This window comes from Rissa tridactyla, chromosome 2 (assembly GCF_028500815.1).
Source record: "Rissa tridactyla isolate bRisTri1 chromosome 2, bRisTri1.patW.cur.20221130, whole genome shotgun sequence".
NCBI lineage: Eukaryota > Metazoa > Chordata > Aves > Charadriiformes > Laridae > Rissa > Rissa tridactyla.
Window position 1 is genome coordinate 67,120,367 of NC_071467.1, and position 16,334 is coordinate 67,136,700.

General features: G+C 42.7%; 1 protein-coding gene across 1 annotated transcript; it reads right to left on the reverse strand.

The window, feature by feature from the left end:
- Positions 1–333: 333 nt before the first annotated feature.
- CAVIN4 (caveolae associated protein 4) lies at positions 334–16,257 on the reverse strand. Its single transcript, XM_054192390.1, has 2 exons — positions 15,685–16,257; positions 334–2,444 (listed from the first exon to the last, which is right to left on the reverse strand). The coding sequence occupies exons 1-2, from the start codon at positions 16,093–16,095 to the stop codon at positions 1,782–1,784; spliced, it is 1,074 nt and encodes a 357-aa protein (XP_054048365.1). The 5' UTR covers positions 16,096–16,257; the 3' UTR covers positions 334–1,781.
- Positions 16,258–16,334: the final 77 nt, after the last annotated feature.

The following is a 16,334-nucleotide window of genomic DNA, read 5'->3' on the forward strand; positions in this document are numbered from 1 at the left end:
AAAACCAACCACGCAAAACCTCCCCTCTATCCTATAAGCAACCCCCTTTTTTTTTTTTATTTTTTGCATGTAATTATGGTACAGTGGAGATGTATGATTTACTGTTGAAAGCAATGTCTTCCTCTCCCTGTCTCCCTCCCTTGCCCTATCCTGCCCTTCCATTCAGTGGAGTTGCTGCTTCCAAGCTGACAACATTAATTTGATTTGAAATATCATTGACATGGTATAACATTGACCTTCCCCAACCAGCGTGCCCTAGTTACTATTGCTAAAGCTGTTTCACTTCCAATGTGATGTACACCAGACTAAATGAAAGAACTGGCAGGCAGAATATTTGAAATCAAACTAATTATATTTAAATTATAGATTAACAATTAGCTGGGAATCCTCAAACAATGTATATATATATAACCAAGTTATGCTCTGCTGTTAAAATGAATCTGAGATACTAAATACAATCATACAGCTTTTGGCAATATTGTACAAGTTTCACACAGATAGTAATGACTAACATTGCTTTAGATAAGTGCTTTGAAGGCAACGCCGTTTAAGAATGAAGAGAGCGATACAGTCCTGCACCCCTTGTCAGCCTAGCGGCCGTGTTTACAAACAGAGCTGATGTCAGGGCGCTGGCTCCTGAGTGTTGCAAATAAACAGCATTCCATACTCCAAAGGGTGTCTGTCTCATAATCCCTGAGGCTGTGGCTGGTCGATAACGATGATTACAGGAAACAAAGAATTGGGTTAGGGATTGGCCCTGAACTTCAGCGCCTTTGTAGAATAGATTTAATTGCAGTGAAGCTCAGAAAAAGCACAGAGAATGGAAAACAAAACAATTCCCTTGTCTGGTCAGTTATGTTCATGAGCCCTATGACCCTCTGGATAGGGTAGCAATTCTTTAAAACATCTTGAGGAAACTTCAGTTACAATATTCTAAATTTTTTCTCTATTTATGCGGAACCCAGGCATTAACTTTTTTCCTCTTTTACTGCTTCATACCCTTGCCTTTCTCACAATCGCATTTTTCCAAAACATGAAGACAGTACCTCATTCTCTTTTCCTCCTGCTGTTCCATATTTAATGTGTTTTCTGCTTTTTTATTCTCACTCCATAAGTGCAGAAAATGCATTGCTTACGTACATCAAACCTTCCTCTTCCAGAACTCTGGAAATAATCGTTAGTCATTTCAGGAGCTTCACTTTTTCACTGAGAAGAAACACAATTTACTCAAAACCCTATCATTCCTGCCACGTTTTGTCACACCCTGTATAAAGCAGGACTTTCCTTCTGCCCTTTCAGTGAGGGCCCTTAAACAAAAAAATTGCGTAGCTGAATGGACATTTTTCATAGTTTCCTTTTGCTAATATGAAGTAATAGCTTTATTATTGTTTCTGATTAGAGGACCTGGTGTAAGATGGTGGTAATAAGTTTTATGCTATTGCACATAAAACTAAAGAGAGTGATTAGGCTGCTAAGTGACTGCTAAATCAATCTTGAAAATACAGCAGACCTCCATCTCCCTTTGACGTGTGAGTTCCAGTTGGGCTAACGATGGCTACCGGCACACTGCAAGACAGAGGGGGAGCCCCTTCATTCATTTTGCATGGCTTGGCTTTTGTCAGGAAGACAACACTACAGACACCCGTGTAAATGATAGAACACCACCAACATGTATTTTGGGATATAACACAAATTCACACATTTTTCCAAAGCTGAGTGAATACATACTGTGTTATCTCTTGTTCAATAAGGACAGTATGGTGTGTTTGCTACTTGATTTCTTATGCTGATTGCTTTAAGTCTAGCAAAGGGACATCATCACCTCCTCCCCCGCCTCCTTCTTTTCCCTCCTGCTTAAGAACAACTTCTGGGATTGTCACTCCTTTTTCAGTCGACTGGGAAGCACCTTTTGTTGCACTGTTCTTGTCTTTCTTTACCTTAGTGATCACTTCTGTGTAAGAGATTTCTTCAGTGAAGGGCTCTGCTGCTGCGAGCTCAGAGGCGATGTGCGCACCGGCTTCCTGGATCCCCTCCTGACCTTCGGCTCCTGTTCGTTCTTTATTTTTTTTATGGATCTTGAACGTCTCCTTCGTTGGGGCAGCTTGTGAAATGGTTTTCTTGATCCTTATCCCAGATTGTTTCAGTCTCTCTCCTGACTGCCTGATCCTCTCTCTCCTCTCAGGGGTTACTATTCTAGTTCGAAGCCTGTTTACCTTCTTGCCAAAATTTTGTCTCGTCTTTTGGATATTTTCCCTCGAAAATGCCTTTTTGATATCATCTATGCGCCTCATGCCTGATTTCTTGAACTGGGTTGCTTTGCTTTCTTCGATGTAATATTCTTCATCGGAGGACAGGTCATCAGGTGGGAAGAAATCATCCTCTAGAGTTTCACCTGCGGTCCTCTCTTTGATGACAGAGAGAGATGAAGGACACTCGGTTTCCTCCTGTGAACGAAAGCACAGAGTCACCCTCCAGCAAGTGTGTTTTAAAAGGATGGCGATTCAAGCATTTTGTTAGTTGTAGTTAATTAATGCTAACTGAAATACAATATTGTAACAAAGTAAGGTAGGCTTGTACCATCGTCTGTGATCTACACAGAATACAAATGGCAGAAGAAACCTTTGCCAAGTTCTGTGAAGACATCATACCTGCTTAAAAATTTCTTGTCAGTGCGGTTCTACCTGAAACTAATGAATGCCATGGTCCCATGTTTACTGGCCCCAGTGGGTTTCAGAGCAGATTTGTCTACGTCATGGGATTTTTTTGAGGATGATTGGCTTCTCAGAGATTGGACCTAGAGCTGTTATTCCTCACCAATAAAAGTAGACATCCTAGAGACAAAATAGGCTCCTGTGCTTGTGCTCACTGCACATTTTTCCAAATGAGTGCCTCAAGAAGAGCAGTAGCTTGAACCTTTTACTGTCACCAAAACAATTGCACATTTTTGACTAACTGGAACTTAGCAAACATTTCTGTTGCTGCCCAGAAGGGGATGAACCCCAAAATATTAACTTACATGTTCTGTCTCCACAAGGGGACAAAATCACTAAACCAATGAGATGTTATTTGCTAAATCCAGTTCCATACAATTCACCCAGCACCTGCACCATTGCTGAGATGAACTTGACTTGTTCCATCTGGAAAAATACGACTCACCCAGAGCAAGCATCTCTATCTCCTGTGGTGAGTTTGGTGACCTGTATGAGCATGTGGTATTATATATTTATGTTATATATATGTTACATATTAGCTGCGTGTTTGGAAATGGTGACGATCCTAGGTATCTTAGCACTAGGGATGTATCTATCCCCTCCAAAGAAAGACTGCTAGAGGCCCAAAACTTGAAGACAGACAGAAGACTTTCAAAAGCTGTCCACAGTAAATAATTTACCAAGAAGCACTTTGTGGTTAAGGATGTGCAAAAAAAGGAAAAAAAGCTTATGGTAGTGGAAGGATTCAGTAGTACTATTTATCTGAACAGGGAGAATCTGCTAAGAGAGTTGATCCCCTGATCTGAAGACTGCTGTCTGCACGGGCATTACAGATTTGTGGCTCAATGTCACTGAGTCGCTTCTGCCTGGAAGTACTAGTATATGCAGAGTAGAAACCCCATAACTTGTAGGAAGTGTCTGGGTGAGACAAACAACGCCAGCCCTTTCTTCCCCTACTATTTATGTGCACGTGCCTACGCTGTTTTCCCAAGAGGAGCAGCCCTTAAGGGTGCGGACAGGTACAACAGCTGTATGAAACTTCTGTAAGCTTTTTCCCATTAGTACTAACTACTTCAGCTGATTTCTGAGGGGTGACGGTGTCTGGGCTCTATCCTTAGTATTATTACCTTAATGCAGAAAATAGGAGAGAGATTAGAATTGTGAACCTGTGAAGAATGGGTCAGCCTTACTGAATATTTTGCTGTGAACTGATTTCTGGCCAAGAAAGGTGTCTGTCATTTTTCACAGTAACTCATTAGTAGCAAGTCATGTTTAATGTTGTTTTACAGAGTACTAGCAATACGTAAAATAAAATACATTAAGCTATTTGGCAGATAAAGCTCACTTAAGAGCCTGTCATCATGCCTTGGCTTCATTAAAAACCCTGTTGTAAAATAGTTGTTAGTGCTTAGAAAAAATAGGGATGAGTTATGTTGCATTGATTACAGCAGAATGTTATTCAACTCATCTGTCAAAATCAGCAGGAACAAAACTACAATGCTTTGCTAATAATCATCTTCATTTACATGTGCAAATTAACATTAATTATATAAAGACTTCTATATATAAACATAATCCCTTCTTTTCTGAAAATGAACTAAAACACAGCTGGATAATAAATCATTCCTCAAAGTTTGTAAATTATAGCCCACTCCTTCAGCTGAAATGGTAACAAAAATGTTTCCAGAATGACTATTCTGAAATTTCAGAACATACAGAAATGAATACAATATGGTGAATAGGGTATGCTGTTCATATGAAGATTACTTTTTAAAAAGAAAGAAGGCAGAGAGACTATTTTCTCAGCAATATTTAATCTGTCTTCCTGTGGAAGAAGAGCAAAATTTGCTCTATGATTGACAATTATTTGCCAGATTTTTGTTGTATTTAGCTTTATAGTTTGTTACCTAAAGAAGAGAGGGCTTTAACTTCCATACACATGTGTTAGAATGAAGACTTATAAACAATAACACGTGAGATGAAGGCCTTGTAGACAAGACAAAGTAGAGCTGCAGGTCCTGAGGAACATTTTTCATTCTGCTGCAGACTCTAAGAATGATCTTTTACAAATCTCTGATTTTATCTTTTTTTTTTTTCCCCTTGATTTCTGCACACGTCTTGCAGAATCAAATGTAGCAAGGCTAAAAATTAGTGTGAGTTTCTGTCTCCGCTCAAGATTTCTGGATGGAAGATGTTACCAAACTGGAAAGTATTAGGGAAACTGGCTAGCACGTTAGGGGCGGTGTTCATAATAACAATACAGTGATTTAGGCTCAGTAGGAGAGCTTTCTCATCTGCTTCTTTTCTCTCTCCTGCCTCTCCTCGTTTCTTCTTATCACGAGGTATCAGTGGGGTAGAGAGAAGGTAGGAGCTCATCCTTCCTAACAAAGGAACGATAAGTTTTAGCACTAGGTGGGAAATTGATGGGGTCAAAGCATGTAGCTACCAGCTCACTTATAGACTCACTAAAAGCAAAGACAAAACGCCTGCTGATTTCAGTTGCACAGGACAAAGCCCTAAACAGGGTGACAGGTTCATTCTTGGCTTGAAAAGCAGATGGGACTGGAAATAGCAGGACTGGGCAGCCCAGTCTTCTAGGAGGGTGAGACGGAGTTGAACAATTGGTGGTGCTACTTGTAAGCTTTTAGTTAAAATTCTACTGAAGTGTTTTACTAGGAAGGACTCTTATCTGCCACCACCTCCTTGTGGGAGGTAAGGGAGGATCTCTAAGCTAAATTTGTAATTGCTGAAATAAAATGAGGACAGGAGGTTATTGCACAGTAAAAGAAGATACCAAACTGTTGGGTATTTTTAACCTGATTTCTTGAGGAAAGAGGAGTGCCGTCATATGGTCTGTTTATTGGTTAATACAAAGGACAGTACAAAGGACATGTACTCTGTATCTACTGGTAAAAACCAAAGATATACACATGCCAGAACCAGAAATCAAGAAACTAATGTGTGGAAACTGATCTTTCCCCTTCCCTTTCATCTCTCCTGCCGGCTGGAGCACCTGGAGAGGGTGCACCTACAGATGGTGCTCACACTGGTCCCGGTACGCTTGTTGGCCATATTCTCCTGAAAATTTAGTCTACCACTCAACACACTGAAAACAGACCTGGACCTTTAATTTTTTTTCTTCTCCTCCAAGAAAAAAGTGAGAAAATGAGCGATGTGATTGATTTGGAGATCATCTTGGTTTCGTACAAAAGTGTAGCATATATGGTCGTTATGCAGCTCCCACTTTCTCACCCCTACGCAGCCTCTCCACTAACACGTAAACATTTGAGTGTTTTCCACCAACTTGAGAATGGAGCCGCGCTCAGACATGAAGAAAGAAGCTCTCTGCTGAGGAGCTGGCTGTGTTGTGAGTCATTCCGTCTGTCTCCCACCTGATGTCTGTCCTGAGCAAACACAACAGTGGCCCAGGTACCTTGCCTGTAGATCTGGACCTGATGTTTTTGGCAGGTGACGGGGGTGCTGAGAAGAGGGGTGTGTGTTATGAATGGGTGTAGGTGGGGAGAAAGGAGTCAGATTAGATGGTGTGTTGTTGAAACTGGAGATATTTTGGAAAAATGCATGTGTGTGGAAGGAAATGAGGTCTGGAAGGAGAAAGGCTTCAGATTCTGTGATAGCAGAGGAGGGACTGAAGGCATTGGTTGAATGATAAGGGAAAAGCCTGGAGACCTTTGCAGTTCAGCCAGGCAGGGAGAGAAATAGAGAGGCCACAAAGCTGTAAGTTTAGTTAGATCCACTGCTTAAGAAACAACTTTAACGAACAAAACTTAAAGGTATAACATCGTAACAGAACAAGTGTACAATTCAGGAGTGGTTGGTGCCCCCGGCACAGTAAGTTTGCTAAGAAAGCATTTTAAACCTGAAGTTCGGCTTTTCCTAGTTTTTGAGTATTTAGCTTCTCAAATATGCCTAGCCAAAGAAGTCTGCGTTTTTAAGGACCTGGCTGAATACAAAGTAAACCTCAACTTTGATGAAGGAAGCCAGCATGGCATTGGTTTGAATGGATGGCTCTGGGGACAGTCACTGTTGAAACCCAGATGTTTCTAACACTGGCTTCCCAAGAAAATCTGAGTCTGCCATTGTCATTTGCTCCCTCTGCTCCCGTTTGAGTCTAATTCACAATCAGAAGCTTTTCAAAGGGACACGGGTCTTTTGCTGCACAAACTTTTCGGTGGCTGCCAAAATTCTGGCTGTTCTGCACCAGCGCATGAGGGCACTGACCAGGTTGCAGGCACCGCTGGCATGTCCTGATATCACGGCAGGGATCATGGCAGTAGCGTTCTTCTCCCATAGGATACAGCAAGGCGTTTATGAAGGAAGGCTAAAGCATCTGCTCCTTGAACTACGCAAGGTGCAAGGTGCAGGCTCTTTTTCACCTCACAGACACCTTAAAAACAATAGGCAAATAATCTTCAATGTGGCAGTGCCCCTAATCAGTGTCATGAGACTCTTGAGGTGGCGATGCTCAGATAATTGAAAATTACAAGGGAAGAGAGACTGTCTCAAAATGTGCCTACTTGATAACCCTGCCTGCACAGCCAGGCTCTTCTCATCTCTGGGGAAGGGAAGAAGGGAAATGGCAAAGCAAATCGCTTAGCGATGTCTCAGGTATTGCGCTGCCGTGGTGTCCTGGCAAAGATCAGGTCGGCTCTGGTAGCACCCTTCTCTCTGACTGCCGCACTAAGGAGCAAATAAGGCAAGGGGGCTGCTGGAAGAGGAATGTCGTGCCTTCAGCGAGGTCAGGGAGGCTGTGCAAAGGCAAAAGGGTTATTACAAAAATTCCCTTACAAACTTGTTCGCTAAATCTCCACTCTTCCTCTTTGTAAGCACAGGTGGGGTCAATAATTAATAGCAGCAATAGTATTATTTTCATGAAAAAAAGGCGTGCTGCTAATTTAGAGTCCACTGGGTTCGCTAGACGAAGCAGTGACATACTGTCACTGGACAGCCATACTTCAGCTTATGTACAAACTTAGTGTACATAAGAACATTAACACTTTTCGTGATAATTTCAGTAATAATTTAATTGCATTTAAAAATAAAAAATAATGGGATATGAGGGCGTTTTAATGAATGTAGCAAGTTGAAGAGCTTTACTCCCCTTGCCATTTCATGCCTTTTTCCACATGTATTCTGGGTTTGTATTTCAAAGCCCAGACCGAGCTTCCAGAGTGGGCAAGGAGAAAAAAAAGATAATACATTGTCTTATGTGTATATATGCTATACATATATATATTATTATATATGTACAATATATATTATATCTATTATTATATATATGTGTAGCATACATGCTAGAAACACTATAAAAGTTTTGCATTCTCTTTTCAAATGGCTTCAAAGTGTAACTCTAACAAGCTTTAATAAAGGCAACTGTTATCAACTCTCAACCATCATTTAATTTCAGTTAAAACCTTAGCAGAACAAAACTTTTAAAAATACAAAAAACAATAGCAGAGAAAAACAGAATGAAAAAATAGGTAATTAAATTTTATATATATTTAAAAATCATATATTATAAATTAGGTATATTTTATATGTATGTGTATATATATATATAAAAAATCAAGACTCAAAATGCTCCTAAAGAAACTGCTCACAGCAAAAGATGGGAGGAGAGACAGATGAAACTCCATAACTTGGAGTCATTGTGTCGGATGAGGAAAAGGTCACGGCAAACGATCTTTCAGCCCGGGGATGTGTGTGACAGGGAAGGTGCAGGTGATGATTAACATAAGCGCAGATGGGACCGGCGATCACCTGACAATTCTGAAGCAGAGCACGGAGCGGCAAAATGGTCGAAGGCCACCCAGTGCCTGGTCTGGCGCCGCTGCCGTGTCTATGACAACTGGTTGATGCGAATGACTGGCAGCGTATGGGCAGGAAACAGCATCGCCGCAACGTTAAAAAAAAAAAAAAAAATCCTAGGAATTTGCATGTTAAATGAACGATTTTTTATTCAAACCGGCAGCCAAGGTAAATCACTAAAACATCTCCCTGAAATTGTTCTCTAAATCAATATGAAACCACTGATGAATAACCAATTACAAATCATGCCGTACTTCTACTCATATTCTAACAGATAAGGGTGAAGCTTTCTAAATCTCAAGCGAGCCTTTCATTTGTTTCTGCAAATATGCCATTTCAAAATCTCTGCCATCAGGCCAAAAAACCTGTTCAGATGAGAGAGAAATAGCATTATTTAAAAAGGGCACCTAAGGGATTTTATCAAGTAAAGTAGATAGAGAATAAACACTTCAGCACGTAGGGCTTTATGGCTAAGTGCTGTTGCTTGTATTTACAATTATTTTTACATAATGAAAAAGCAGCCTGGCCACAACAGTCAACCCCCCTCAGTTCTCATTTGTGAAGCCTAGTGAACATCCCCTTTCTTTAAATTTTGACAGAAATTCATTAATTTAACCAGGAGCGTACAATGACTATAAAGGAACCCAGCTCCATTCTGTCATTATCTGACTGCAGCCAGCTACAGACAACGAGGAAGCGTTACCCAGTTATACCACATCACTCGGAGAAGCCCCTGGCTCCAGGCCACCCCATGCTGCATAAAAAGGACTACTGCAGCTCCGGGGGAACATTAAAGCTTCCCACTTACTTTGCTTTGCTATTGTTCTACAGCACTAGCCTAGGGAATAGTTCTGCAGGTCAGTCCGCAGGTTTGCAATCAAACTGGGGAAATTTCTCACCTCCGATTTATCTGTCGATACCAACTTTTTGTGAGTGGAGGAGAAAAGGTGCGATAAGACAAAAAAAAAAATAATGTTTGGTAATGTTTTGATTCATTCGTTCCTCACAAGCTGACTGCTCTTGCAAGCTAGCTAGAGCAGGGGAGCGCTCTCAAGTACAAGAGAAACTCCACCTTTCATCAGGCGTTGCTGAACTCGTCTGCCCAAGCAGACCATGTCTCCATATGAACTTGCTTCTGGACCCTCTTTCAACTCAATGGAGAGAACAGGTACTTGTGAAGCCGAAACTGTGTCCAGAAGTAGATGACTACAACAGGTCAGGCGAATCAGGCTCCATACGTTTCTGTCTGCTCGTTTGAAGGGAATCTATAGGCCAAACACCTGCGTTACTGATGTCTAATGCCTGGCAAGATGGATCCTGTCCCAAACTCTGAGCTTGCTGTTAATGACTTCACATATCCCTCCCATCCGTGCCTGTGCTGTTCTGATGAACTTTATTCCTGTGCGAAAGGAATAACTGCAATATTCAGCTATCTTCGGCACTACTGAGTGCCGCATGTCCCCACAGTCAAGGCCACTCCTGGTGCTGGGCCTCAGGCATGAAAGGTATCACTGAAGACACGTGTGTGCCGACAGGGGCCGGCCACAGCTCCTGTCGATAAGTCACTCCAGGCAGCCTCTGGGACTGTGGGGAAGAGGCACAACACAAGAGGCTCACGATGTAGCTATGACCTTCTGCCAGCTTGCAGGCCAACCATAAGCAAAGCCCTGAGCGACTGCATCCAGTGCAAATGTAAATCAACATCAGTTGTTTCCACCACCCGTGTTAATAGGAGGAGAAAAATCAATGGCAGCCCTGAGAAGATGACTGCTTGTCCCTTGTGAGGATCGCCACGAAGGAACAGGCCTGGGGACTCCAGTTACACCAGACCCGTTGGTGTAGCATCAAGTTTATAATCTGCTATGAACACAGTCCTGTGAAATGCACAACCTTTTTCATATTAGGAACACAGAAACGGCCCCACAGCTGCTTTTTAAATTTTTTTTTTTCATTTCCTTTTCTCCTTTTTCCTTGTGAACACGTCCCTAGAAATATAGTTTTTCTTTAGCTGTTTGAAAGCGGTGATTTTTTTTCTAAAAATCCCAGGTAACTTATGATCTTCTTGGCTGCTGGCAGTATGTCGGTGCTGGCCCTGCCGTGCTGCCAGCGGCTGCCGCATGGCACAGGGGCAGCTCAGCCCGTTGAACTGAGGGACCAGGCTTGATACTGCAAACAAAGGACTCCCACTACACTCTCTGACCCAACCGTTTGGTTTCTTTTATTCCCTGGAATCTCGGCGAAGGCAATTACCTGTCCCAGCTGTAAAAATATTTATCAGGTTTCTGCCACACTCCAACAAAGGTCCTGCATCCTTGGGCTGCCAAGGCCTCTGTGTCTGAGGCCAGTGCTCTGCTGTCACAGGGAGTCAACCCATGCCATCTTATTTTCCAGTAAGTTTTCAAACTCCACTTTAATGGCAATTTAGGTTTTCTTCTCTCCTCCTGGGTTCTAGCAGAAGGCTTTGTCCAGACCTTCATGAGTCCAGGACTAAGAATCCATTTCTGGTTTCTGACCTGAGATGACTCATGGACAGTTTACACCCATTTCATCTTTTTGCTGATGGTCTTTACTGGGTTCCTCATCCATGCCCAATGTATGTATAAATGACAGCCACAACCTCTTTTAGCCTCTTTTCTTGCTGGACTAAACCAAGCTAGGACCTCCTGGTCTCCTCTCATGTACCAGGGCTCCCCATTGCTCTGATCGTCCTGCTAGCTGTTCTCCAAACCTGTTCAGTTTGACCACTTCAACAGGGGCGATGGGAGCTCTATGTGGTGGTCTGGGTGCACTCCAAAGTGTTTTGGACAAGGGCACTGGGTCTCTCTGTCACTTCTGGAACTATCTTTCCTGAAGCCTTTCTTGCCCACATATAGCTTTTATAAGAGCCACAACATCAAGTGGGCTCTCAGTCATCTTGGGAGCAATTAATGCACCGTCTTCTGTCCTATCCAAACCGTGGGGCCTCAGACAAACTAACAGCAAGGGCTTCTGCTAAGTACAGGAATTGACACTGTGTACACTTAGGTTACTCCAAGTCTAAAGATGATTTGGTTTCTTGCCTCTATTTGCTTCTCTAGGCTGACAGCTCCTCATTTTGAGCATATTTTATTAGTACCCATACATTTTTCTGTGCCAAGATCTTTAATGAAAATATTACACAGTTGACAAAGACAGCCTTAGAAGCAAACCCTTTCAGAAACTCATCACAAGCCTCACTTCCCATTTCAACACAATCCACTGTCAGCTGTTGTTTTCCCAGATTATCTGTTATGAGGTAACATATCAGGTACATAAATATGAGAAAGGTTAAAACCTCTCCAAATGTGAGTTACCTAGCACAATCTGCTCTCGATGAGCTATTTAACTCCGTAGTACGAACGATTCTGTTCTGCAGAGCACCTTCTAAGCCTGCCATTCTTATGCCTGACTGACATCAGATGAATGGCAACGGTTCAGATAATTTCCTTTGTCTTTTTTTTTTAAATAGAATTGTTATATTTGCTGTCTTTCATGTCATGGTTACTCTCATAGGTTTTTCTCAGAATAGCTGTAATTAAAACTCCATGCTGATGGATGGTGAGTTCGTGCACCAGGTCTTTCGGAGTGTCTTGAGCTCGTGGCAGCCTGACTTTTATTGCCACTTCGGCTGGAAGTGCTTCAACTTCAGATTTTCAGATTATTGTCCCTGTCTTGACGTCACCATTTTTACTTTCCAAGTCATTCTGCTGCAGATGGACAGTGGCCAGCAAAAGCCACTTATATTTTAATTTGTTTATGCTTACTATGAGTGGCATACAGAAGGCTGCTTCTGCTAGCCTCACCCCGTGCGTGCAGTGGAGCAATCGCAGGGCAAACAAATTGGTTGTGACATGGCTGTGTAGACCAGTCAAGCCATAACCTTACTTGGTTTCTGACACGTCCACTGTGGCCGCCCACTAATTTTAAACATCAGACAGCAGTGAGTGAAACAACTGCCTGCGTCCCTTCATAGGAAGTAGTTACTCGTTTATGGCGCTTACGTAAAGTAATAATAGAAAAGAGCCCAGGAACTGTAACATGGACTTTCTGGTGCCTGTATGCTCACTTGCCGAACATGCAGAAAAGCAAATGAACAAGTTCTTTCAGGATTAAAAAAAAAGAAAAATCCTCTTTAATTTCTGAATAATTAGTGAGAATGAGCTAAGTTGTTAGACACTCTGACTGCAGAGAAATGATAGCTCTCACAGCTGATTGTTCAGACTAACCTGAACAGAAGTGAACAGTGACCTGTGCAACTTATAGTGTCCTTTGCGTTCCCTGCTATACCCTTAGGGCACGTAGCACTCCCAGGTCAAAGACCTCACTAGAAAGTCTGAAGTAACCCGGCATTTTTAATCATGCAGTCAGCCTGGGGAGGAGAGCTGCCTGCTACCAAATCTTTTCCTTAACCATATGGCCTTTTAAAAATGAATGCTCTCCATTTCCTTAATCATTATGCTCATGGATAATCACTTTGTCTCTTTTTAATGCGAGGATATTGCCAACTCTTTTCATCATGGCTGAGGTCTCTTGGGACAATCTCCTCCAGCCAATGATCCTTTTCAACCTGCCTACTCCTTCTATCAAAGATAAGATCAAAGCTATCCACTTGAAAGAAAATCTTTAGGATTTAATTGGTGTTTCCTTTTTCCTCATATGCCGATCTTCTGGCAAAAGTTAGAACTAAGGCCCACGTGTGGTCACCCACGTTGGCATTCAGCACCGGCTACACACAGGTCATTGGCTCCATCACAATGTCCCAAATGGCTCATCAGAAAAAAATCTCACTACAGATGATCTGTCACTCACAACCACCAAGTAAACAACTTGGTTATACCCATTTGTAAAATATAGTGAAGGGAGTACGCTGATTAGTGTGTAGCTATTAACAGAGTGCCGCTTGTAGCCAAGCTTCAGTCATTCAGGTCTTGGCACTCCAGCAGTACGCTTACACTGGTGTAAATCAACAGTGTGAAAATCACTACACTTGTGTGAAAGAGACTGTCACAAGTCTACCTGTGCCTTAAAGCTTCAGTGCACTCTTGACTACCTAGCGTGTCCCAGCGTTTGTGGAGCAATGCAGTTCTCCTCCAGAAAAGTGTTAAATGTCGGACCCTAGAGGGATCAGCATATCTGCTCCTCCTTCTCCGTGCAAGAGGGAAAAGGTTCTTCAATCTACCTTACAGAAAGGATGGAATTTAAAGAGGAAGTCAGGAAGTCATTCATATTCTTGCTGGCAGTTCTCAACTACCGTAGGAAGAGGAAGCTAGAAAGAGAGCAATCAAAATTGCTGAAAAATACCCTTCCTGAAAAATACCAACTGAGAATTAAACATACAGAACAGGGTGCAGGTCATTCGGGTCTGGCAAAACAAGCAGAGAGTTCAGAAACTCCTACTGAAGGTGATTCTTAGGGAAAGTATGCATTGTGACAGCCACCTTTTGCATGAAATACCTGAAAATAGCAACAGCTATTCTTTATTACTGTGTGTTAATGCACTTTCACCATATTTTACTGCATTTTAAAATAAGCGTCAACTCGTGTCTTGCTAGGAGAAAAATTTACATTATGTACTGAATACTGTTTTAAAAAAAACCACATTTCCAAAGCATTGATTCTGCTGCATTCATTATGGTAAAGGCCCATCAATGAAGTGGCATTATGCCATTAACCAGGGGAGTCAGAGATATTTATTACCTCTAGCCGGGAAATGATTTGCAAGGAAAAAGCAAAAGTGCCTGTTTCCTGTCCCATCATGATGGTGCAGCTTGCAATAATTGTAATAATAGGCCAAATTATGTCTGTGCTTTCTCCTGAGCATCCATAGTAAGTCATTCAGTCAGAAAATCTGGGAGGCACAATTTGGCTGTGTAAGGTACTAACATAACATTAACGAGGTAACATTTCCTACCTTCAGCTTTTAGCCTTTTTTTTTTTTTTTTTTAGTTATTTTTTCCCAGCAGTAGAAAATGAAGCAGTTAAGAAAGCTAGATTATGCAGAAGAATGTCAGCTGTGTACGGTGGTGAATAAACTCAGTGAAACACACAGCTCCATTCATTGCAAGTTATTTATGTACATGCTATTTATGTACAAACAGATGCGAGCCCAGGGTGTAAGGCTGGGCAACGGGGGCACATCGTGTTACTGACGAGGGCTGGTTATTTTCAACGCCTAATGATGAATACGACTCAGTTGAAAGAAGCTTTGCTGGTATGAAAGAGAAAACTATGCTTCTGGCAGAAGATTAAACACTCTTACTTTCTATTGACGCGGGGAACTGGGAGGTTTCAGCAAATGGCAGGATCAGGCCGTTAAACAAATGGGTTTCACTGCACTCGGTAGCAAGTGACGGACCCCCCTGAGCTGCCTGCACTGTCTACTTGTATGGATGTAGACAAGACCACGCCGTTTCACAAAACTTCTCTTCAAACACAATTGTTTATAAGAACAATGAACATTCTAGAATGAGGTTAGGGAAAGAAAACATATGATTTGCTTGCCCACTGTGGTTGGAAGAACAGTGTTGGGTTAAAACATTTCCAAAGGAGAGCGTGCAAGGGACTATTTGCCTTCATGAAGGGCTGGTGGGTCTGAGCTTAATTAGTGCATATACTGCTGTAGACTGAGACAATGAAAAAAAGCCCCAATTTGTCAGCACTATGAAAGCCCGGGCAATGCAGCAAGTTAAATAAACCATACGTTTTAACATTAGTGTTAGAGGAAAGTCTGTATTCCAGGAAGCCTGCAAGCACTTTTGCTATTTGGACTTCTACCTAATATGGTGAAAAAAATAACAGGGATGAATGTCAGGCATGGTTTCTATGACAAGATTTACAGGGCCAGCCTCATATTACCTTTCGGACAGGCAACAAATAGTCCTTGCTGATCTGCAGTTAATCTTACCCGACTGGCTCAGAAACCTACCAACACTAATAATAGACCGTGTGTGCTGCCGCCAGTAGGTTCACGCTGAAAGGCTCTGCGGAGCGCAACTCAGTGTTAAAGAAAGCATAAAATAACTCTCATGTTGGACAGACTGCCTCTTTTGGTTCATTAAGCGACGCCTGCCAGCAGCCACCAAGGAGGTGGCACAACGACAGCGCTACGAGAAATTAGGTTTGCAGTTACCTGGTAGATTACGACCCGGAATTTGTTTTTCTTCAGCATCTCCTCTTGTTTGGCTTCCACCTTCCGCACGCTGGCGCTCTGCCTCTCCACGCGTGCCCGCACCTCCTTCACGGTGGAGCTGACTTTGCGGGTTTTCTCCAGTAACTTGTTCACCGTGTAGCCGGTATTGCCGTGAGCCTGGGCAAGCTTTAAAATGTCGATCTGTATGGTCTTGACGGCGTTCTCCATCTCCCGGTGCCTCTCCTCTATCCTTTTCTGGCTGGCCTGCACGCTGTCCACAATGTTGGCCACTTTGTCCAGGACCGTCACGATGGTGTAAGCCGCGTCTTGTTCTTCCTCCTCCTCGGTGACGCTGGAGAGACGATTTTGGTGGGTTTTGTCAGCCTCCGGGGTGATTTCGCGGCGATCCATTTTGCCTGCCTTCGGCCGGGTGGGCAGCAGGCGAAGTTTGGGTGATCCTGCCAGGACGATTCTGGCGCTGCTGCTGGGAGCCAGGGCGACAGCTGGCTCCGGCGATGCTCGAAGTGGGGCGTGAAACTCCCCTCCTGGAGCTGGGTCAAATACTTCTGACTACAAAATATCCACACATGATTGTTCGGATACTTTCAGCAACATGAAACCCCTAAAATTAGGAAGCAGTGTCTGGAAAG